Genomic DNA, 24327 nt, shown 5'->3' on the forward strand with positions numbered 1-24327 from the left:
GGGCATAACCTCTTCCTGCTCAATGTTCGGTTTTTCAAGTATCTCTTAAATCATTGTTTTGTTTAGTCATAGGCTCTTGGTACTGGCTAATCGGGCCAACACGTCAGCTCTGATGCTCTCCTCCCGGGGAATATGGATGATTTCAAACTCGAAAAAGCCTTGAGCCAACTCATGAGTTCTAGCCAAATATCTCTGCAATGAAGTGTCCTTTGCTTGATATTCGCCTTTAACATGTGATGCTACCAGCTGTGAGTTTGCTTTTACTGTCAGATGAGTGACACCCACCTCTCTGGTGAGTTTCATCCCGCCTATCATGCTTCGTACTCGGCTTGATTATTACTAGCCTGGAACTTGAAACATAAAGAATACTCTAAAATGAAGTCACCCAGCCCTTCGAGCACTATCCCGACTCCGTTTCCTTTGAGATTGGACGAACCGTCCACGTGGAGAGTCCATCTGTCAACATTTTCTTCAGGATTGGGTGTGCTGAGCTCAATTACAAAGTTGGCCAATGCTTGGGATTTTATGTTCGTTCTGGGAAATAACTCGATGTCATACTCCGACAATTCAACTTCCCATGTAACCATTCTTCCTGCGAGATCCGACTTCTTTAAGATCTGCCTTATTAGATAGTTTGTTTTGACTCTGACTTTCTGTCCCTGAAAATAATGTCTCAATTTTCTGGCAGTGACAACTAACGCCAGTGCTAATCTTTCTATCTTCTGATATCTCTGTTCTACGCCTTTCAACACTTTACTTACGAAATATACCGGTCTCCCCCCTCTTCACCCTCTTGAACCAGGACCGAGCTCATTGCATTGTCGCTCACGACCAAGTATAGTACCAAGGGCGGATTTGCTTTGGGCCTGGTCAGGATTGGTGGAAATGATAGGAACCGCTTCACAACCAAGAATGCCTCCTCACGGGAAGGTTTCCACTCGAATTCTTTAGCTTTTCGGATTGCTGTGAAGAAATGAATGACTTTGTCACCTGCGCAAGATAAGAACCGAGACAAGGCAGTCAACCTTCCCGTAAGTTGTTGTACCTCCGTTTTGGACGAAGGGCTTCTCATATCTAGGTCTGCTTCACATTTGTCAGGATTGGCTTCAATTCCACGATTTGTGAGCATGAATCTGAGGAACTTCCCGGCCTAGACCCCGAAGGTACACTTCTTCGGGTTTAGTCTCATGTCAAAGTTTCTCACGAATTTGAAGGGTTCAGAGAGACGTTGATGACAAATCCTACGAGGAGGGGTTGTCGTTGACATGTGCAAGGAGGATAGCTTCTAGGGAGACACAAAAGTGGCGTGTGGCAGCTACCACTCAGCCAGTGCCACTGTCCTCGTCTGTCGGGCAGGTGTCCTTTTGGCCTTTTCCCCGGCAGCTTTGGATTGGGCCTTGGACTATGCATCAGCCCAAGAGTCGGCCCAATCCAGAATATAGTGTACATTCGATGAATCACATGATACTATTTAATTTTTATATATTTAATTATTTAATAAATAGTACAATTGTTCGTTGTTTTCAAAGCATTTTATATTGAATGTATGCTTACCTAATTTTTTGAATTGGATATATAAAAATTCACTATTATAATTTATGAATAATTAATTTGCTTACTTACTATTATTTATTAAAAATATTTAATTTGTTATTTTTTTAGCGTAAATATTTAACTTGCTATTTTGTAGCTATTTGAAAAAGCAGAGTTAATTAATTATTTACCATATCTTATTATAGATTGAAATAAATTTAATTAATTATTAATATTATATATTATAATTTGATTGGTTATCTTTTATGTGATTAGTTATTATTATTTATCATAAATTTTTGAATGACTATAAATTTTTAGTTTGCTATTTATTTAGCCAAATGTATAGATTTAGGAGATATTTCTAAATCCATCTGTAACTTTAAAGAATTTTATAAATATCTGACTTTTTATTTAGTTTAAATTGTTGATGGTTGAAAATTTTTTCTTTTCTTGATTTGTAGTCGGTGTTTCTTTAATATAATTGGGCCAGAGTATTTTACTACTCTTTAATAGAATACTTTGCTTAAAAATATATATTAGATTTTTAGTCATTTAAAAACGTGGAGCATTAACTTTTTATACATACGAAATTTTTATTTATTAGGTGATGATTTTTGGCTTCCTATTATTTAGCCGAACATATAGGTATAATAGCCAAACATGTAGGTTAGGTTTTTGTTAGAAGAAAATAAATTAATTTTTTTATTATTCCTATTAATTAAAATATTTGGTTTGTTATCATTTAGTCGTGAGTGTTGATTTTTTTAATGAATATTATGTGGCTTGCTATTTTTTAAAGATTTGAAAAGACGGAGAGTTAGTTTTTTTAACCTAATCTTTACTCTTTAAATAGTGACGGGAATCCATATTCCATCAAGGTGACATGGTGAATAATATGGAAAAAATCAATATGAAGAGAAAGAAGATGATTATTCACAAATCACTCTTCCTCCTCACTATGATGAAGAAGAACACATTGAATAGATCCTCAAAACCACTTGCGGCACCGCTTCTTTCTATGAAAAAGAAGAAGAAAATTTGTGTTAAATTTTCACAACAAAAATCGCTTTCTTCTACCAATTTTATTATAATTGCAGAGCCTGAATTTTATTTACCCGATGACTGTTGGGAGCATGTCTTCACATTCCTCATCAACCCCGTCGATGGAACCGAAGACAAAAACAAACTCAACTTTAAATCCCTATCTCAAGTTTCAAAACACTTCCACTCCATCACCAACCGTTTAATATTCTCTATGAGAATTTATTATCCACAACTTCGTTATCTCTCTCGTTTCTTCCATAGATTTTCCAATCTTAATTTCCTTGATCTCTGCTTTGGCTCTCATAATCTCGATGTTGGCATTGCTTTGGCTCTTCATGACAGACCAACTTTGAAATCTTTATCTATTTTCGGAATTGAGCTACAGGATTCAAACCACGTCACTTCACATTATATTGATTCCTTTGTGAGTTTGAAGGGTTTGAATTATCTTAAGTTCCGGTGTTCGCAAATATCTGATAATTTGCTTTATGCTATTGCAAGAGAGGGTCTTCCTTTAAAGATGTTTGTTCTTGAAAATTGTATCGGCTATAGTTACCATGGAATTTATGATTTATTATCCAAGTGTAATGGGATACAACATTTGATTCTTCAAGGTGTTGATTTTTTAAATAATCATCATGTTTCTCAGTTGTCTTTGCTTCTTCCTGATTTAGTATCTATAAACCTTAATGAATGTTCCAAGCTCAATGAATCAGCTTTGTTTGCACTTATTAAAAACTGTCATTCACTTGGTAAGATCACAATGGAAAATATATATGAAATCCCAATGGAAAACATATATAATGAACGGGGGAGTGTAGAAAATTCAGATATTTTGAAAGATTTTGAAGCCAATCCTCAATTAAAGTTTCTCCGTTTGGGTCACACTTCATTTATAAACGACGGGACCATCATATTGTTTGCTTCCATTTTTCCTAATTTGAAGCTTCTCGATTTAAGTTTTTGCGATGGCATATCTAAAAAAGGTATTTGTCAAGTTTTAAGTAGATGTTGTAAGCTTAAATATTTGAACTTGACCTACTTTAAGGATGTGAGAGAACTTAAAATAAACTTTGTAGTTCCCCAACTAGAGGTGTTGGATTTATCTAGTACAAATGTTGATGATAAAACTCTCTATGAAATCTCAAAGAGTTGTTGTGGGCTTTTGCAACTATCATTAATATATTGTGAGTATGTCACGGAAAAGGGAGTGATGGATGTGGTTGAAAACTGCACACAGCTGAAGGAGATCGATTTGTCATGTTGTGATAAAGTGAATGTTGATGTTGTTGTCTCAATGCTTTCATCAAGGCCATCATTAAAAAAAATTGATGCAATTTTGTATCTGTGACATAAAGATAACTCTCTTTGTTAGTGTTGTCTTTTGCTAGTTATGAATGTATTATTTGTTGAAGTTTTGATTCTTAAATATTACATGTTTTTTAGTTTTTAGATTTGTTTCTATTTAATTATCATTTTGTCGAATAATAATTTAAATATAGTTAGTTTTTTTATATGAAGTTTTAACTTTTGATGTTTTTCTTTCCTTCAAATTGGATTATATTAATTTTCTTATATACAAAAGATTTTTATTAAGATATATGTAAGAAATAAAAGACATGCATTCCAAGCATCAATAGCTGAACTGAAGTAATTAATTCACCTTTGAATTCTGTAGCTATATCTAAACAATGGCAAGTAATCAGAAACCTTTTAGATATCAATGATCTAGCAACAAGTAACACAATACACACAAATACTTACTAGAACTTTACACAAATCATAGATTTCATCATACAACACATTTGAAATTTCTCTGTCCATATTGTAAGGACTGAAAAGTAAAGATTAAGGAGCAATTGATATGAGCAGGGAGTATTTGAAGTTTCTCTGTCCATATTATTATCAATTTTTCTATTTGCAAATCAGCATCTGCTTCAGGCTATTCACACTGCCCCTACATTCAATGTCTCTGCACAGAGACCAACTGAACTGGTTTCACGAGACTTTAATTTTAAAAAAAAAAATCAATAAGAATGAGATAGATATTATTCAGCAATATCCTTTCCTTTCTTACCTATGCATTTTTCATTCTATTTGTTCATCTTTTCCAAAATCAAGATACAAAGAAAATTTATTTCCATGAATTAATCATTACACTTTAACATGGCCATTAACACAAACAATGCATCACTGAATACAAAATTACAATCTGGTTCCTAGAGAAGACCACTAACTGGTGATGTACTAAAAACTGACATCTCCTTGTTATTGTTGTTAGCTGCTAAAGATGTTTCACTGTTTCCACTGATCTTTCTTCTAGGCTTTGCTTCTCCAAGCATCATTATCACATCCCTCATGCTTGGTCTGTCTTTAGGAAGCTTAGCAGTGCAAACTACTGCTATTCTTAAAACTAAAAGCATTTCTTCTATAACATGCCTGCAGTTTCCTACACTTGGATCTAATGCTTCTTCTAGAGATTTCTTGTCTCTGATCTTCCTTCTAATCCACTCTACAATGTCTACACTCTCTCCGAATTCCGCGTCTAGTGGCCTCTTTCCTGTCACAAGCTCCAACAAAACTACTCCATAACTGTATACATCAATCTTTTCATCCACCTTCAATGCATATCCATATTCTGCCAACTCATAAATCATTCAAATGTTATAATGTATAAAAAAAATCCATGAAAGAATCGGCATCTGCGTGTAGGCAAGAAAAATGTAGGTTTAATCACAGATGAAATAAGATTTGGAAACTAGTAACTCACCAGGAGCAATGTAGCCATAGGATCCAGCAACCATGGAGACGGTTTCGTTCTTCCGGATCATCATTTTCGCTAAACCAAAATCTGCTATCCTTGCTTCAAGATTTGCATCAAGCAGTATATTGTTTGACTTAATGTCACGATGGATAACAGGCGGATAACAGTCGTGATGAAGATAAGCAAGTCCTTGAGCAACTCCAAGAGCTATGTTATATCTTGAAACCCAATCAACAAGCTGTCTAACAGCTTGCTTACTATGCAAGGCATCTCCTAGGTTTCCATTATGCATAAATTCATAAACTATCATCAAATCAGTGTCATTGTGAAGAAATCCTAATAGTCTAACAATGTTCCTGTGTCTTAGTCTCCCTAAGAGGTTCACTTCTCCAACAAGCTCATCGCTGCCTCTTCCTACTTCAACATCATTTCCTGATCTCCACAACTTTTTCACTGCTACAATTGTATTGGATTGCGGTACCTCGGCTTTGTAAACAACGCCGGTAGCTCCCATTCCGATCACATTTGTTTCCTTGATGCAAGCTAGAATGTCAGTACTTGTAAAACCAAGTCTCTGAAATGCTATTAATCGCCATGGCCACCCCTTGTTACCTTTATAAAATCTCTCTTTGAAGCAAAATCCACCGGTGTACCACCTTACGTATAAAGATCTTGCTAACAAGATTGTAATTCCAATGGCTAGAATTGATGATATTCCAATGATCCACCCTGTGATAATATGCTTTGCATGTGAACTTCCATATCTTGAGGAGTATGCCGAGTTTTGGTCACATGAAGGGAGGATTCCACCACATAGGCCAGCATTTCCAACGAGATTGTTCGGGTTTATAGTTCTTAGCATACCATTATCTGGCACAGAACCTTCGAGCTTGTTGTATGAAACATTAAATGCTTCCAAAGCTGGCGATAAACCAAAGTTCTCAGGTATATGACCGGTCAAAGAGTTGTTGGAAAGATCAAGCATTGCCATTGTAGGCATGTTAGCTAGTGCTTTTGGGATTTCACCAATCAAAAGGTTGTTTTGCAGGTTCAAATTTACTAGCTTTTGACATGAACCTATGCTTTCTGGAATGGCTCCGGATAAATGATTCGACGAGAGATCAAGAACAGTAAGTGAAGGAGAATCCTGAAAATGGTTTGGTATTTTACCTTCTAAGTTGTTGTGGGAGACCATGAAAACTTGGAGATTTGGAATGGAGAGAATAGTGGAAGGTAGAGAAGAATGGAGTTTGTTTCTTGAGAGATCAATGAAAGAAAGAGATGTTGAAGAAGGAATATCATCTGGAATTTCACCAGTGAGACTATTGTTAGCTAATTCTAACCTTTGAAGCTTCTCAAGCTTGCCAAGACCAACAGGAACTGATCCAGATAGAAAATTGTTCTGAATTCGGACACGAACCAGTGAAGAACATTTCGATAAGCTCGATGGAATTGAACCGGAGAAAGCATTGTTGAAAAGAATTAGCTTGGTGAGATTTCCTTGGCTGCAAAGAGTTTCTGGAATCTCTCCAGAGATCGAATTGGACGATACATCCAACCATTGCAACGGTGAATTTTCGCCAAGGTTGCTCGGTAATGGACCTGATAATGAATTGTTCCATAGCTCAAGAACCTCCAATTGAGGCAAATTCCCAATGCCAGAAGGAACAAAACCAGATAACTGGTTTCCCATGAAGTTCAGAAGCTTCAGATTTTTCAGCAGACCTATTTCATCTGGAATTTTTCCTGACAGAATGTTATCAGAAAGATCGAAAAACTGCAAAGAAGTCATGTTACCAATTTGTGATGGAATTCTTCCTTCAAAATTGTTGTTATACAAGAAAAGTGTATTCAATAACTTGAGATTTCCCAATTCATATGGAATCTCACCACCAAGATTGGAAACTGCTAAATCAAGATACTTAAGACTAGTGAGATTTCCGAATTCGAATGGAATCTCACCTTTCAACCCGTTGTATCCGAGAATCATATACTCCAATGATGAAAGTTTTCCAAGCTCACCAGGAATTTTTCCAGTGAGATTATTCCCAGATAAACCAAGAAACTTCAACTTATGCAAGTTTCCAAATGTTTTCGGAATTGAACCTTCAAAGAAACTGCCTCTAAGATCAAGCATTTCTAACAAAGTTGCATTTCCAAGGTCCAAAGGAATTGGACCTGAGAATTCATTGCTCGAGCCATTTAACGATGTTAATCTCGACGCTTTTCCAAGTCCTAATGGAAACTCACCAATGAAGAAATTCTGACTTACATCAAGAATGTTCAGTGTGGTGAGATTGGATATAGATTTCGGTAATTTTGATGAAAATGCATTGCAACATAGGTTAAGAGAAGTAAGAGATTGAAGCCTTTGTATGTCGTTGGATACTATACCACTGAGATTCTTGTGAGAGAGGTCGAGATTCTCCACGGTTCCGGCCGAGTTGCATTTGATTCCGGTCCAGTTACAATGAGGTGAATCCAACTTCCAATCATGAAGAGTGTTCAAGGGATCAATAAGACCCGATTTTATCGAAAGCAAAGCTGATAGTTCATCATTCTTCGAAGCAGCAGAAAAACTGTAAGAGAAACAAAAATAGACAATGTAACAGAAGAAAATGAAAAACTGTGTTTTCATTTGCATTTTCATAGTTTAAGGCTCAGTTCTCCATAATTTACACCTAATGTATGTGATTTAGTATATTATGTGATAGAAAAATAAACTATATATGATAAGTTAGAGTCAAATTTAAGAAATAGAGAGGTTTATGAAGTAATGACAGGTGAAGATTTGGAATTATTGGTAGTTTATCCGACATAAAACATGGGAAAGAATATGTATGACTCTTAATGTTGTTGGTTTAGTTTCTAATTTCCATGTTATAGTTATAAGTTATCCTTGTTTTTTCTTAGGAGTGATTAAAAATTTATCTCCTATTAGTTTATGTTGAATTCCATTTTACGGTAACTACATTCATGCTTAAATGATTGTAAGGAATTAGAGAATATAAAATTAAAGAATTCATCAAACATGTTCACAGGTATATATCAATTGAGTGATCTATAATTAAGATTTAACCAGCTGTGAGAAAAAAGAGTATAGTTACCATACAATTACAGTGCTATGTTGTTAAGGGAACTTTATAACCTTATTTGAACTTTACTCTGATCCTGTTTTCAGACAACAAACATAGTCTAAAGCATCTTTTCTCATATATTTGATTATTTTGTTCATCCACTTTAAGTATGTTTTATTAGTATATTACCATATGAGTGTAAAAGTAGAATTTGAAATTCCATCTGAATCTGATTCTAGTCACACACAAAAAAGTTGCATCTGATTAAAGGGTAACTTCTAAGTATGACAAAGATTTAGAAATGATGCTTTGTTGGAGCAAGCATAAATAATTCATATTTTATATAAATTTTAATTTTTTAAAATAATAAATATATAATTTGAAATTTGAACCGCTAGATCTCAATCCAACGATCGTGAATATAAGAAATGTATAAATGCTTCAAACTATGACTAGAAGGAATAGTGGTCCAACTAGATTAAAGTAAAGACAAGAAGCATCATCTATCATCCACTTGATGGCTTAAGCCACATAAATATATTATTAATTATTCATAGTGAATTTAATAAGGAATCTTTCCATGTTACAAGGCGAAAGAAACTTGAAAATAAGACACTTCTACTATCCATATAGTACACAAAAATAAGTGTTTTAGATGAAGAAGCAAGTATAATATATGTAGGTATATACATGTTAATGATAATGGAGAATAAACTATAAGAGAAAATGAAAATTAGTAATGAAGTTGATCAATCATGGTCTGATCCCACCAACTTCCATTTGTCATTTAATATTAAATAAATTTCATTGTTCCCTTTTCTTCCTTTAAAAATAGTCACATGCACACATGGTGTAGACTAAGAAATGTTACTGCAACTTTTTTTTTCTTTTTTAATTTTCTTTAGATCACATCTGATGATATATCTGTCCATGTAGTAATACAGATGGAAGCCATGTGAAATTGCAGCTTCCTGGTGAAGTCTCATTTACATCCTTCCTCATTATTGGAGAGAGGACTTCAATTAATATTCAACTATGCTTGTGTAGTGTTGTTTTCTAATACATTTTATTTTTAGTAAAAACTTTAATGAATTTATTTGGTTGCTTATGTCCAGATTCACATTGTGAGAAGGAAAACTGGAAGCAGCTTTTCATAAAATTAAAGAAAAATGGAAAGAAAAAGAATACTTCATATTAGAGATGCCATGTTGGGATCATTGCACATGTAGCACGTATATATCATGTGCCTTCCTCACCTAATCTAAACCTTAACAAGGAAATCAGATACACGCATCCTTTTGATTATCCAATGTGATAGAGGTGATAGATATATGAATCTCCTCATTAATATTTATAAAGTGTTAAATCTTCATTTTTTTTTTAAAATAACGTGGGAGTTAGAACTCATATGACATGTCGTCTGACTATTATGTCACGAAAACTTACGATATAAGGAGTCGGTCCCTTATTCGAGTCAGACTCTGATATTATTGATGGGTCATCATGAGAAGGAATTATTTACATTGAGTCAAAGATTCACCTAAAGATCAAAGATTCACCTAAACAATTGAGAGAAACACCACATATTCAACCAAAACCTTAATGCTGTGTTTGAGAGTTTGGAGGAGAAGAGAAGGAAGGGCTTCGAAAATTGTTTTTTTTTTAAAATATAGATAAATTTTTAACATTTTTTTTAAAAAAAGATTTTGTTTAGAATGATGAAATAATGTTTATCAATAAGGTATTTTTACTTTTTGAAATACTATAACAACAAAAATTATATTTGAACATTTTGTCTAAGCCCTCCAAAACTCTCCTTTAATAAAATTTTGAGTTCCTTCAAATTAGAGGATTTTTGATGTTACGAAGAAAATCAAACCCTCCAAACTAAAATTTTCTATTCTTTTCCTCCAATCCTCCTATTTTTCAAAACCCTCTCAAACATAGCCTAAGGAAATAGATGTATGAGTTTTTTCCCTTATAAAGTGTTCAACCTCCACTTTTATAAACAATGTGCGACTTATAACTCACATTTGTTTCTCCACACAAATCACACATTTCTCAACACCTTCCTAAAAAAAGTAGCAAAATGTTTCATATACAATTTTTTTTTTATTTTACATGATATTTCATTCAAATATAATTAATCACTACAAGAAAAATACTTCTCTGCTTAGTGAATTATTGACTTGGCAACAATGTGACAAAAAATTGGCAATTGCGACGTGCTTACAACGTCACTACATGTTTTTAGTAATAAAATAATAAAAGGAACCTAAACACATGGGAAGTCCGAATTTTTTTAATAAAAAATATGTTGTGGCGTGCTAATCACATTGCAACTTATAAATTAAAATTAAAAAAAAAAAAAAACAAAGAATAAAACATTCACATGGGAGGATTAATCTTGAAATTTTCAAATTTTGAGTTGTGTCATGTATTACATGTCGCAATGTGTATTCGAAAAATTCAAAATAAAAATCTATAAAAATCTTGAAATTTTCATTGTCTTCATTGTTATGTTTTACTAAAACGTTATTCTCTATTCCATTTCCATTTCCATTTTCATTCTCATTCACTTTCATTCTTCTATCTCTCTAAAGATATCATACTTTCATAATTTTTTTTCAATTGTATTTTATATTTTCATTTAAGTATAATTTATTTTGACTTAAGAATTTAATTTATGTTAATTTTTTCAGTAAGATATTGAAGTGAAGAGGATTGAAGAATATTGAAGAGATTTAGAAAATGATTGGACAAAAAGATTGAAGGAGATCGAAGAAGAAGTATTTCTCAATTTTAAATTTGATATATCAATTGGATTGTTGGTTGATTTGTAGATTTTTTTTTTTGTAAAATTTGTGATTAGGTAAAACGAAATTAATATCTATAAATTAATTTTAAATGAAAAAATATATGTATTTATATATTTTTATTATATAACAGAATATATATATATATATATATATATATATATATATATATATATATATATATATATATATATATATATATATATATATATATATATATATGATTTAAAAAAACTGAATATATATATTATTTAATGGTAAAAAGTAGTTAATATTAGTTTAATTTAAATATTATGTATTTTTTTTTTTGTAAAATTTATTTTTAGGTAAAACAAAATTATATCGAATATTTAATATAATTTATATTATATATTAATTTTTTTTAAATCAGAATATTTTTTTAAAACAGAATATTTAAATTTTTTATTAGGTAAAACAAAATTTATATTATATTATTATTTCTTTAAAACAGAATATTTATTATTTAATGGAAATTAAATTATTTAATATGTTTAAATGGTAAAAAAAATTAATGTTAAACAAAATTATAGTATATATTGGTAAAAAAGAAATAGTATGTTATTATGTTTAAAAGGTAAAAAATAAAATTTTGGTAAAAAATATAATATTATATCTATAGACAAAATTTATATAATATTATGTATATAGATAAAATTTTATTATATATAATTTTTTATAAAATAGAATATTTATATATATATATATATATATATATATATATATATATATATATATATATATATATATATATATATATATATATATATATATATATATATATATATATATATATATATATATATATATATATATATATATAAATGATATTATTATGTTGAAATTGTAAAAAAGAAAAAATAATGAATTTATTTATATTTATATATAAGTTACTAAAAACATTATTTATATGTTTATCTTAAAAATATGTTTATATATAAGTTATTAAAAGAATAATATGTTGGCTAAAAATAAAATAATTATGTTTATCTTAACATTTTTATTATATAAGTTTATATATTATGTGAGAATATGTTATAGATTTTTTTATAGTTAATATATTACCTTAGTGCAGTTGGAATTATAAGTACTTACAAACATTCTCGAAGCATGGTAATTATTACCACTTTTTGAAGTTATGTTTTGATTAATTATATATTTTTAATTAAATTTAATTTTATTATTTTCGCTAAGAGGTTGGGGAGACAACTACTCTACTCATGATCGAGATGGTTAAAGAGACTCGGACAAAATATCGGGTGACTTTGTTGACGAGCGTACACGAAAAGCATTGGTACAATTTATGACGTTATTTTCACGTGGTAACTGAGAAGTTGTGGTGTGATTTTCATGTGGCAACTGAGATGTTGTTGAAAGTAATTCCTTGTGTGGAAGCAGGTTGCTCGACAAAGACAAGGGAGTGTCGAAAGGATATGTTTGTGTGGGAACAGTTTGTTACACACATATTTGTTTTAGATCTAGATAGACTTAATTTAGATTTAAAATGGATTATATTTGATTTAGTTCCAAAATAGATATTTTGGGCTTTGGCTTATGGAGAAAGCTAACCTAAATTTATAAATAGGGAGTAACCCTCATTATTTTGTAATCAATTGAAGTCAATTGAATTGTATTCATGGAATTTACAGTTGCAACTGAATAACAAAGTTTTCCACAGTTTGTGGGCAGTTACTCTACAGAAACCCTAATCTCTTTTCTTCTTTAAATTTCCTTTCTTATTTTCATTGTTATCGTGTGGTGGTAACAATCTTGTTCATCAAGATTGATAGAAATTCATCATAGGTTTTGGTGGATTTCTAACAGGCTTATACTATAAAGAATATGAATCTTGGATAGTTCAAGATCAATCTTGGTCACTTGTCTCTTATCTACAACTGTTAGGAGTGAATTATTAGTATTTTCATGTGTTAAAATAACTACCGTTTGATCTGAAGTCCAGCTTATTGTATGATTTTTAGTGATTTTATGTTTAGAATTGAACTCTAGGAGTTTGATGCTAATTGTAGAGCAAATTGAATCACTTTGGGTGTTATTTGTGCAGGTATTAAGGCTGGAAGGCGAGGACGAGGAAACACGAAGGCGTAAGGACACTGGAGACGCAAAATCACAAAGAAGTGGGATAAAACAGAGGCTGAGCCGCAGCAAAACTGGGCGAGACACGCCAAACCTTCAGGTCCCAGTTCGCGCCCCGCTAACCAGTGTCGCGCCGCGGGAGCTTCGTAAAAAGAAACTTTGTCATAAAAAGAAGCTCTAATCCTCATAAAGGAGAGATTTTTGGTGAGCGAAATTCATAGAGCATTCATATTCCAGAGCTGAAAACAACATTCGACGGAGAATTCAACATCAATCGAAGATATTCCCTTGATTAAGATGAATCCCTCTATGAAGTTTTGTGTGTTCTTCATGTCTATGGAGGGCTAAACCCCATTGTGTTGAGTTTAAGGTAGTAGTTAACCTATGAAGATGCAATAACTTTGATTAATTCCTGTGAACAATTGTTTAAGTTTTATTATCAATAAAGAACCTTGCTTTTATTTTATATCATCGTTGAATTATCAATCGAGAGATAGGGTTCATACTTTTGCCCTAGGTTTTTATATTGACTTGTTCTTAATTTTCAAAGATGGGATTGTGAATAAGTTTTCATAAATCATTGTGTTTAATTCCCTTTATCCTTATTGTTATTCTGAGAGATCGAATATCGTACCGGTAGAGGTGGTTCTAAATTGATCTTAGACATGAGGTCAGTTTTGAGGATGAATGAAGATAATAGCTTATATAATGGTTCACTTGTGGATTAATTGATCATTGCATACGAATAGGTTGATGAACCCTAGAACTCAACATATTCATCACCATTGTTACTCACTCTTTAAGCTTTCAGTCAATTAATTATTACTTTTTTATACACACTTTTAGACTAAATAATCAAAACCAATGCTTTTTACCACTCATTATAATTTGACTATAGAACGGCAGTACTATTGACTCAGTCTCTGTGGATACGATATATTAGAAAATATTTACTCAAAATACTTTCAACAAATTGGCGCCGTTGCCGGGGACTGGTGTCAATATTGCACGCATTGCAATAGTAGTATTATTTTTAGTTATTTACTTAATTTTAGATTTTTTGTTTAGTTACTTAATTTTAGATTTTTTGTTTAGTTACTTAATTTTAGATTTTTTGTTTAGTTCCTTTATTTTAGATTTTTAGTTAGTTACTTTATTTTAGATTTTGTTATTGCAATAGTCTTTTAATTTTGATTTTTTTTTTATTATTATTTTTTTATCTTGTTATTTCACTTGGTTGCTAGTTTTGTAGATTTTTGTTTGTCGGAATGTTGGACCCAAATATAAATGTTGCGATTCATGCTCAAAACGAGATCCTAACTCAACAAATGGAGTATCTCCTTCAAAGTGTGTCACAGTTCACACCTCAAGTTAATGAGTTTCATGATATCGGATGGTGCACACCGGAAGATGCGATGGAGTATCATATGGCTAACCATGAATATCAACAACAAAGGCTTTCACACTATAATCAAGGTTATCAAAGAGGACCCTCTGAGTTAGAGGAAACCATGAATCAATTCATGCAATTCTCTTTAGCCATTCAACAAAACCGGGAAACTCAAGATGTTCAACTTACCAAATTCTTAACTGAGCAAAACATAAGTCAAGTCTCAACTTTTCAAAACCCTACGACTTGTGTAGAAACTTGCAATACTACTTCTATAAGGAGTGTAAAAGTGATTGGTGAGGATGTTGGAAAGAAGAGAGTGGAGGAGGAAGTTGATGACAAGGAAGATGTTGTTGAAAAGGATAATATAGAGTATATAAACATCAAGAAAAATATAGAAGTTGAGTATGAGCTCTTAATGAAGCTACCTTATCCAAGACCTCCTAAAAAAGTAGATGATGTGTTAGTCGAAGGAACAAAAAAAGAGGATATAATCAAAGAAGTCGTGAATGAGTTAGAAACTTCAAAAGTTGAAACTTTTTCAAAAGAGAATATGGTGGACTTAGAGTTGAAGAAGAGTAGTAATGCAAAGGAGCATAAATTCTCATTGGAATTACTTCCTCTACAAGTTCCTAACAAAGAAGGGAATGAGAGTCATTACTTTCAGCCAATGGAAATGTTTAGCCGTTTGCAAATCACCATCCCATTTTTAGAAGGTTTAGAGTTAAAGCCAAAATGTGTCAAATTCATCAAGGATAGATTCTCACAGAAGAAGAAATTAACGGATAAGGAGGTTATCTCTCTTGAGGAGAGGACAAAACAAATGAAGGAAGAGAGATCGCGAGTTGAAGTGGTAAGAATTAAGGATGAAGAAACCAAACAAGCAAACATTAAATACTTTTAGGGCTTCACATTGGTAAGAAAAGTACCAAGAAAACGAGACAATGGTTGATGATTCAACCATGAACCGTCCAGCCATGCGACGCTAAACGAGGCGCTTCGTGGGAGGTAACCCACACTTCTAATGTTTTATTTTGTTTTTTTTATTTTTATTTCAGGAAATAATAAGGGGACCTTTCTGGTGAAAGCTAGGAAGAAGCAATTGATATGGAAATACCCTTTGTGAGTCAACCCTCTCGGGCTTGTTCTGAAACATTGAGGTCAATGTTTAGTTCAAGTTTGGGGGTGGATTTACTCTTTTGCATTTTTCAATTTTCTGTTTAGTATTTGTTTTTTTATCCCCAGTTCAGAATGAGTAGTTTCCACAACATAATGAAAAGCTCGAGTGAAACAATGAGAATGCCAACAATGGAGCAGCATGCATGAAAGTGGTAGTGAGTGGAAATTTTTGAAAAATTAATTTTTCCCTTTCTTTTTCAATAAAAGTGACAAGGTAGGTATGAATTTTCGAACTCTGACTCTTAGTGTGTGCATGAAACTTAGGTTGTTAGTAAATACCAATAGAAGTTCTTTATGATACACAATTTTTGTTGGATCAGCTTAGCCTTAACCATTGTGATGAAAGCTTTCCATTGTTTACTATATTCAGGAGACCATCAATTACTTTGACATGTTTGTATTTTGCTAAAACGGTTGTCGCATCGTTTTGTGAAAATCTGTGAAAATGACTTAGGCACTTGTTTGAAATTGAGAGTTTCTTTTAGCCTATTCCATCTTAAAGCTTATTTTTTCTGTGAGAGTGTGATCCTTTTCTAACCATTCTTTGAGATTGAGGTCAAGATAAATATCATAATATGCACTAAGAAAAACATCTGGTGAATTTTTGATCTCAATAAAAAGTTTTGTTTTGGACCATCAACCATAAAATTTGGTGATGTGTTTTCTCTTTTACCTTTATAGAAAGTAGGGGAGTATTCATAGAATCTGAATACAGGTTGATCTCCAAGTTGGGCAGATTCATAATCAAAAGAAGAGTAAGTACAGGTGGTGTTTTGCAAAGAACAAAAGAAATTCGTAGCTTGAGAATAAAGAAAAACAAAAGAAAGACAATGTTGGAACCTAGAAAGTTGGAAAAAAAAAAAAGAAAGAAAGAAAATGTTTGAAGAAAAGAAAAGAAAATATCGAGCTACGAAGGAAAAGATGAACGGGTAATAAAGTAATGGCCTAAAGAAAAAGGAATGAGTTGTGAATAGGATGCTTCCCTATAATAGGAACAACCTTTGAATATCCTCTTTTCTTTGAATCTAAACCACAATACAACCCTATAAAGACCTTCCGATTCTCAGATTTCACAAGACTTGATGCTAACAATACGGTGAACGTATGATATGAATACTTGTTGATTTAATTGTTTGGATGAGTGTTTAACCCCTTTTTTATTCATCATACTTTTTGATGAGAGTGATTAGTGCTGATTCAACTGCGGTTGTGTAGTGTTTTGAACTTCTGGAGGTAATTTCCTTTCAAAATTTGTTTCATGTGCATGTTCTGAGTTTGTAGGGAGATGAAGAGTATCTGATTTGATCACTGAATTGAGCCATTTGAAAAAAATCTTTGAAAAACTTGTTGCATGATTGTTGGTATGTGTTGTTGTATTCACTAAGGTGAGTAATTTTATTTAGGGACAAACAAAACTCTAAGTTGGGGAGAGTTTGTTAGGAGTGAATTATTAGTATTTTCATGTTTTAAAATAACTACCATTTGATCTGAAGTCGAGCTTATTGTATGATTTTTAGTGATTTTATGTTTAGAATTGAACTCTAGGAGTTTGATGCTAATTGTAGAGAAAATTGAATCACTTTGGGTGTTATTTGTGTAGGTATTAAGGCTGGAAGGCAAGGACGAGGAAACGCAAAGGCGTAAGGACACTGGAGATGCAAAATCACAAAGAAGTGGGATAAAATAGAGGCTGAGCCGCAGCAAAACTGGGCGAGACGCGCCAAACCTTCAGGTCCCAGTTCGCGCCTCGCTAACCCGTGTCGCGCCGCGGGAGCTTCTTAAAAAGAAACTTTGTTATAAAAAGAAGCCCTAATCCTCATAAAGGAGAGATTTTTGGTGAGCGAATTTCAGAGAGCGTTCATATTCTAGAGCTGAAAACAACATTCGATGGAGAATTCAACATCAATCGAAGACATTCCCTTGATTAAGATGAATCCCTCTATGAAGTTTTGTGTGTTCTTCATGTCTATGGAGGGCTAAACCCCATTGTGTTGAGTTTAAGGTAGTAGTTAACCTATGAAGATGCAATAAATTTGATTAATTCCTGTGAACAATTGTTTAAGTTTTATTATCAATAAAGAACCTTGCTTTTATTTTATATCATCGTTGAACTATCAATCGAGAGATAGGGTTCATACTTTTGTCCTAGGTTTTTATATTGACTTGTTCTTAATTTTCAAAGATGGGATTATGAATAAGTTTTCATAAATAATTGTGTTTAATTCCCTTTATCCCTATTGTTATTCTGAGAGATCGAATATCGTACTGGTAGAGGTGGTTCTAAATTGATCTTAGACATGAGGTCAGTTTTGAGGATGAATGAAGATAATATCTTATATAATGGTTCACTTGTGGATTAATTGATCATTGCATATGAATAGGTTGATGAACCCTAGAACTCAACATATTCATCACCATTGTTACTCACTCTTTAAGCTTTCAGTCAATTAATTATTACTTTCTTATACGCACTTTTAGACTAAATAATCAAAACCAATGCTTTTTACCACTCATTATAATTTGAATATAGAACGGCAGTACTATTGACTCAGTCTCTGTGGATACGATATATTAGAAAATATTTACCCAAAATACTTTCAACAACAACCTCTGAAGCAATGCTACCTCGTGTTCTTTCATGTAAACATGTGTATGCATTTTTGGACAAGGTGCACAAGTATTTCAATTCTCAAATGAAAACTCAAGTTCATTAATTAAGATCATGATTAAAATCAAGCAAGAAGGTAATCGTTCAATTTCTAAGCATGCTCTTTGAGTTCAAGCAATAGTTAATTCCTTACTAGCTATTGGTGATCATATATCTGAAAGAGATCAAATAGATGCAATACTTCAAGGTTTTCCAAGAAATACAATCCTTTCATTATGATGATCTATGAATAGGTGGAACCAATTGATATATGTTTTGTTAACTTTCATTTGTAGTTAGTCCCACCTTAATCAGAGTTAAAAAGTCCAAGATATGATTAAATTACTATATATACGTCATGATGTAACATGATCTGGAAATTCACAAGTTTTTCTTCTGTATCAAATATTGTCAAAATTCATATTTAAACCATGTATTTCTCCTCTAAATATATTAAAAACACTAGAAACTACTGATAAAATATCATGGTGACAAATTGTCATCACTAACTAGAAAATAAAGCTATGTCAGTCACTCCCAACATTATGTTACGATTTCTAAGAGAGGAATTTAATGCACTCATTGTAACTCTCTATTTTTTTAATTATATTATTTTATTTTAGTACTTTACTAATTTTATTAATATTTTGAGTATGTTAGAAATTGACCTCAATTATGGTGTTGCGCATTTGGGAAGCAGTTAGTTCAACATTTGTGTACACTCCCTGTCCCACAGAACAAATGTTGCCTGAAATCCTTCATTGGCAGCTTCAATTAGAATTTTGTACATAAGAAACAAATCCCGTCAGAAATCAATAATTGAATGAGAAGCATATTCACTATGTTGGAGAATCATGAGGCTCACCTAAAAATCTCTGTTTCAGTATTGTGGTCAGCACCACAGACATAAGGTGGCTATCACCCTTGGATACCCTTGGGCATTCATGGCAAGCTTGGTAAAACTAGCCTCCATGTGCAGGTATGAGTTTCTGAATCTTATCAACCGTGACACAAGGATTGGTCTGAAAGGTAGTATTCAAGATCATCATAGAAAATTATAAATGTTGTTGAGTATTAGACATATAAAACGGAAAAGGGTGTAAGTACATACGTTTTTCAGCTTGACAATTTCACTTAGAGGCAGAAGAACAGTCTTGTACATAAATTTTTCATATGGGGTCAGTTGAGAACCTGCAGAACCTTGAGAGAATTGTGAAAGTCATACTCTGGCTTGATGTACCGACCAACGAAGTTGTTGTTATGCTAAGTAAATTGGCATAAAAAATACAATCAATATGGAGTATCTATAATGTATAAGAAGGAATAAAAATAATGCATATATGACATATCCCCAAACCTATTCAAAAACTCCTTAATATGAGGTAGATCACCATTTATGTGCAACTTTGTGACATTAAAAGTGTTTGAAACACATAATGGGTATTTCCCTAGTTTAAAGTAGATCATGGTTACTTAAAAAAATGCAATATATTAACCTAGGAAGAAAACTTCAATATCAGTTAAGAATAACAACCTTCTTCTTTGACCTTGGCATATTGCAAAGCAATCACCGTTGGTGTAGGTGAATCCTTTTTCTGTTGCTGGTATTCATGAAACTGCAAGGCATATCCCTCCTAAAGAGTAAAATTGATAGTGTTGTTTATAAAAGATGAAGATAACTTGTGAGTGTAGGTATAATAAAAATAAAAGTATTAGATACAAAACTATTGAACTGAACAAACCATAAATCTTTCAAAACCAAGTTGATATGTTGTTTTTTGGAACCGGCGTGAATTTGTGTGTATCCAATATCTGTGACCATTCCTATCAGATCTTCGTAGACCATGAAAGGAAAAAACATTAGAATTTATACATAATATATAAAAGTTTGTGATAGTATGTAAATATGTCTGCATACCTATGAAGACATCTTTTTTCCATTTTCCAGTAAGAATATCAGTAAATGGTGTGAAGTTGAGCGATTTTGGTGGTATTTGATGTTTATTTTGGTCACCAACTGATGTGCCACCCATAAAAGTCAAGACATATTTATGTTTAGAGGGTTTGAACAACAGTTCATTCAAAGAGACATGAAAATTGGCTATTGTGTAAGTGTTGTCAACAGTTAACACATAATTAAAAGCTTGTTTTAAAGAAGTTGGGACCTTGCAATGGATATCAGAACCCTTGAATAAAAAAACCAGAAAATAAATAAGTTTCATAAGACCAAACTAATATTATAAACCAGATAAAACAAATAGAAACCTCATAAACAATAAACCAGAAGACATGAGCCCCACACCAGAACAAATAAAACATAGATAACATCAGATAAAACACAGATAACAAATATATCAACAACATCACGTAAACCCTAAAACTAAAACCACATATAACACCAATATAAACAATAAAAGCAAAGAAAATAATAGAAACCTCATAAACAATAAAACCACATATAAGAGAATTATCAACAACATCACGTAAATCCTAAAAATAAAAATCACACATTACAGCAACATAAATAACATCATGCAAACCATCAAAATATCAAAGCCTTCAGCTTTTATTGTAATCAGTCGGCATAAAAAAGCGAAAAAGATGCTTACTTTCTTGTCAACTAGAATCATTTTAAAATGTTCCTTACTCCTTGATACCACACTCCATTTGTGATGAACACAAACTGATATTCTCCAGAGCTCCTTGCTTTCATTGATGTCTTTGACATTTTCAAACGGTTGTTCCATATGGAAATGAGAAAATGCACTGATTTGATGAGAGAGAAAGAGGAATAGAAGAAGAAAGCTAAAGAAGAAGAAAGTTGAAGGTGGAGTTGAAGAGTCAGAAGAGATAGAGGAATAGAAAAAGGTGGTTTTTATGAGAGAGAAAGAAGGTGGCGTGAGTGTGTTATGGAAGTGAGATAGTTTGGCGGAAAATCTTGGTCTTGGGGGTAGGGAAAGTTTGAATCTTGGTAAAAGTGTTTTTAGGTTACAAAAATGTATTTTTTTTCAGTTACATTTTGTCCCACATGAACTATGTAGCAAGAAATTTTAAAATTTTGTACACAAATAAAAGTAACTATGATTGAGTTCTAACTAAAAGTACAAAATGGTTACAAAATTTTTTTTTTTGGACACAAAATTCCCTTAATTTGATGAGGTGGAGGACAAAGGCAAAATGTTGTTTTGGTGTTTTTCATCACAACTAATTTTCTTATATTATAGATTATTCTTGAATCATTTGCTAGACATATAATATTATAAAATCAATGATATGTTAGATTAAATATTTATTTATTGTTCTGGCTTTTATAAAAAAAAAACAATACTAAAGAATGAAATTTAAGCATATTTCAACAAAAACAATTACTGTAATATTTAATTTAAAACAACAAAATCTTAGATTTAATTTAACTATTTATTCTTACGTTTTCATATATATATATATATATATATATATATATATATATATATATATATATCACACAAACAAATGAAATTCTCAGTTAATTGTACAATTTAATCTCAAATGATTATTCCAAAATTTTACAGTATGTTGTTAATTTAATTTAAGTGTAGAAGAGTTACTCCAAATCAACTATTGCTTTTTATTAATTTAACGACTTTAAATAATTTTTAATAATTTGGAGTAACTCTTCAACACTTACTCTTTAAGTAAGAATATCTCTCCTTATATATATTACTAATGATTGGGTATCTCTTTTATGACATTTATATATAATATTAATATTTTAGTACGCCTTCTTTCTTGAATACAACCATTCTCTCTCTTTCTCTGATTTTCCTTTTCTATTTCTTATCTTTTATAATTTGAAAATAAAAGACAATCTGAATTTGCAAAGTCTTTTACTTGTTTTTTATTTTCTCTTCTTATGAAATCTCAAATTCTTTTGTTTTTGTGTTAACGTTTTAAGTTTGTTGATACCTTGATAATACTAACGAGTTAATGATATTAATTTTTTTGTATTGACTAATAAAATTTACAAATATGAGAATTGATGATAATATTATTGAAAAAATGGTACCAGTATCATGTTTTCTGAAACTTTACACGTCTCACCCGGCCCGGTAACCCATAAAATTGAAAAACCATCAACCGTAAGAAAAATTGGATGGTATAGGGTCACAATAGATCAACCGTGGTTTGGCCGATTAGGATTTTGGACCGGAACCCGTCTAACTCGGCCCGTTTTGCCCATCCCTACTAGCGCCCGTACAACTAGGCGGAGACACTTTTGTTGTAAATTTCTCACACAATTTGTATTCATTAAATTTCTTTATAGAAGATACTTTAATGAATATCAGTTTTAATATATGTGGTCTTATACTTTATCAGTACAATAGTCTTATACTTTTTCAATATTCACATGCTCAAGAGATATGACTTTGTCTTCAACAAGGTTTCTAATAAAATTATGTCTGATGTCAATATGCTTAGTCCTACTATGTTGAATAGGATTTTGGAGATTGTATTTTGACAACATTTGCTTCATCCACACAAGTTGAGAACAACTGCTACCTGTTGCTATGTACTCAACTTCAGTAGTGAAAAAAGATACACAATTTTGCTTCTTGCCGAACCATGAGATCACGTTGTTTCCTAGAAAGAAGCATCCTCCAGATGTACTCTTTCTATCATCAACAATTCTAGTCCAATCAACATCATAATAACCCAATAAAATAGAATTTGAGTTATGTGAGTACAGTATCCCATAGTCACATGTACCATTCACATATTTCAGAATCCTTTTGACTTGATTGAGATGATTTACTTTAGGTTCTGCTTGATTTCTAGCACATACTCCAACAGGAAAAGTAGTATCTGATCTGTTTACCGTAAGGTAGATGAGGCTAACTATCATGCTTCTATATAGAGTTTGATAAACACTAAACTTTTTTTCATCCTTGGATAGCTTCGAATGTGTATGAGCAAGAGTTCTTTTGTGACTAGCATTCTGCAACCCAAACTTCTTCACAATATTCTTTGCATATTTTCCTTGGCAAAGAAAAATATAGTCTTCCATATGCTTGATTTGTAATCCAAGAAAGTAGGTTAATTCACCCACCAAACTCATCTCAAACTCAGATTTCATTAGCATGACAAAATGTTGGACCATCTAATCTGACATCCCATCAAAGACAATGGCATCCACATAGATTTGAGCTATCATAAGTTTTCCATCCTTCTCTTTGACAGAGAGTGTCTTATCAATTCCTCTCTTTCTATATCCGTGATTGACGAGAAACTCAGTCAACCTCTCATACCAAGTTCGAGGAGCTTGCTTCAGACCATACAATGCCTTATTTAGTTTAAACATATGATTTGGAAAGGATGGATCATCGAAACCTTTTGGCTGTTCAACATACACTTCTTCATTTAGATAGCCATTCAAACAGACACTCTTTAAATGTATTTGGAATAACTTGAACTTTAAAATGTATGCCACTCCAAGTCTGCAACATTGACGATGTCAAAATTTTTGATAGAATATGCATTAAATCAAAACTAATCAGTCAATTAGAAGCAAACAAACATCGTACTAAGAAAGGAAAACAAGATAATGTCACAATAAAACAACCATCAACTTAACGTCACACTAAGACGAGGAAATCACAAAAAAAAACTAAAATATATGTAAAATCACTTATTTGAATGAAAAGGAACGAAAAAAATTTAGAAAAAGAATTTAGAGGAGTGATTTTCGAGAAAAAAATTGACCTAAAGGGTTTGTTTGGTTCAAA

At 32.0% G+C, this 24327-nt stretch overlaps 4 protein-coding genes across 4 annotated transcripts; 1 reads left to right on the forward strand and 3 right to left on the reverse strand.

Moving 5' to 3' along the window:
- Positions 1 to 2419: 2419 nt before the first annotated feature.
- Positions 2420 to 3931, forward strand: LOC131614694 (uncharacterized). The gene has a single exon (XM_058886254.1). The coding sequence runs from the start codon at positions 2420 to 2422 to the stop codon at positions 3929 to 3931; it is 1512 nt and encodes a 503-aa protein (XP_058742237.1).
- Positions 3932 to 4651: 720 nt separating this feature from the next.
- Positions 4652 to 8253, reverse strand: LOC131612413 (MDIS1-interacting receptor like kinase 1-like). Its single transcript, XM_058884206.1, has 2 exons — positions 5351 to 8253; positions 4652 to 5218 (listed from the first exon to the last, which is right to left on the reverse strand). The coding sequence occupies exons 1-2, from the start codon at positions 7992 to 7994 to the stop codon at positions 4800 to 4802; spliced, it is 3063 nt and encodes a 1020-aa protein (XP_058740189.1). The 5' UTR covers positions 7995 to 8253; the 3' UTR covers positions 4652 to 4799.
- An 11274-nt stretch (positions 8254 to 19527) lies between these two features.
- Positions 19528 to 21312, reverse strand: LOC131614695 (uncharacterized). The gene is made up of 8 exons (XM_058886256.1): positions 21175 to 21312; positions 21002 to 21055; positions 20868 to 20939; positions 20484 to 20751; positions 20286 to 20398; positions 20100 to 20199; positions 19677 to 19756; positions 19528 to 19587 (listed from the first exon to the last, which is right to left on the reverse strand). The coding sequence occupies exons 1-8, from the start codon at positions 21310 to 21312 to the stop codon at positions 19528 to 19530; spliced, it is 885 nt and encodes a 294-aa protein (XP_058742239.1).
- A 1619-nt stretch (positions 21313 to 22931) lies between these two features.
- LOC131614697 (uncharacterized mitochondrial protein AtMg00810-like) lies at positions 22932 to 23702 on the reverse strand. The gene has a single exon (XM_058886257.1). It carries the CDS (start codon positions 23700 to 23702, stop codon positions 22932 to 22934), a length of 771 nt encoding a protein of 256 aa, XP_058742240.1.
- Between the last annotated feature and the right edge of the window lie 625 nt (positions 23703 to 24327).

Source organism: Vicia villosa, linkage group LG6 (genome assembly GCF_029867415.1).
Source record: "Vicia villosa cultivar HV-30 ecotype Madison, WI linkage group LG6, Vvil1.0, whole genome shotgun sequence".
Taxonomy (NCBI): Eukaryota; Viridiplantae; Streptophyta; class Magnoliopsida; order Fabales; family Fabaceae; genus Vicia; species Vicia villosa.

What these genes read in the sequence shown, in the direction of transcription:
- LOC131614694 (XM_058886254.1), top strand. Translation starts at nt 2,420, where the DNA reads ATGGTGAATAATATGGAAAAAATCAATATGAAGAGAAAGAAGATGATT.
- LOC131614695 (XM_058886256.1), bottom strand. Translation starts at nt 21,312, where the DNA reads ATGGAACAACCGTTTGAAAATGTCAAAGACATCAATGAAAGCAAGGAG. An exon ending in TTGTTCAGTTCAATAGTTTT is followed by an intron (nt 20,200 to 20,285) that starts GTATCTAATACT and finishes TTTACTCTTTAG; the next exon opens with GAGGGATATGCCTTGCAGTT. An exon ending in TGCCAAGGTCAAAGAAGAAG is followed by an intron (nt 19,757 to 20,099) that starts GTTGTTATTCTT and finishes AAGGTTCTGCAG; the next exon opens with GTTCTCAACTGACCCCATAT.
- LOC131612413 (XM_058884206.1), bottom strand. Translation starts at nt 7,994, where the DNA reads ATGAAAATGCAAATGAAAACACAGTTTTTCATTTTCTTCTGTTACATT. An exon ending in CTATGGCTACATTGCTCCTG is followed by an intron (nt 5,219 to 5,350) that starts GTGAGTTACTAG and finishes ATGAGTTGGCAG; the next exon opens with AATATGGATATGCATTGAAG.
- LOC131614697 (XM_058886257.1), bottom strand. Translation starts at nt 23,702, where the DNA reads ATGGTCCAACATTTTGTCATGCTAATGAAATCTGAGTTTGAGATGAGT.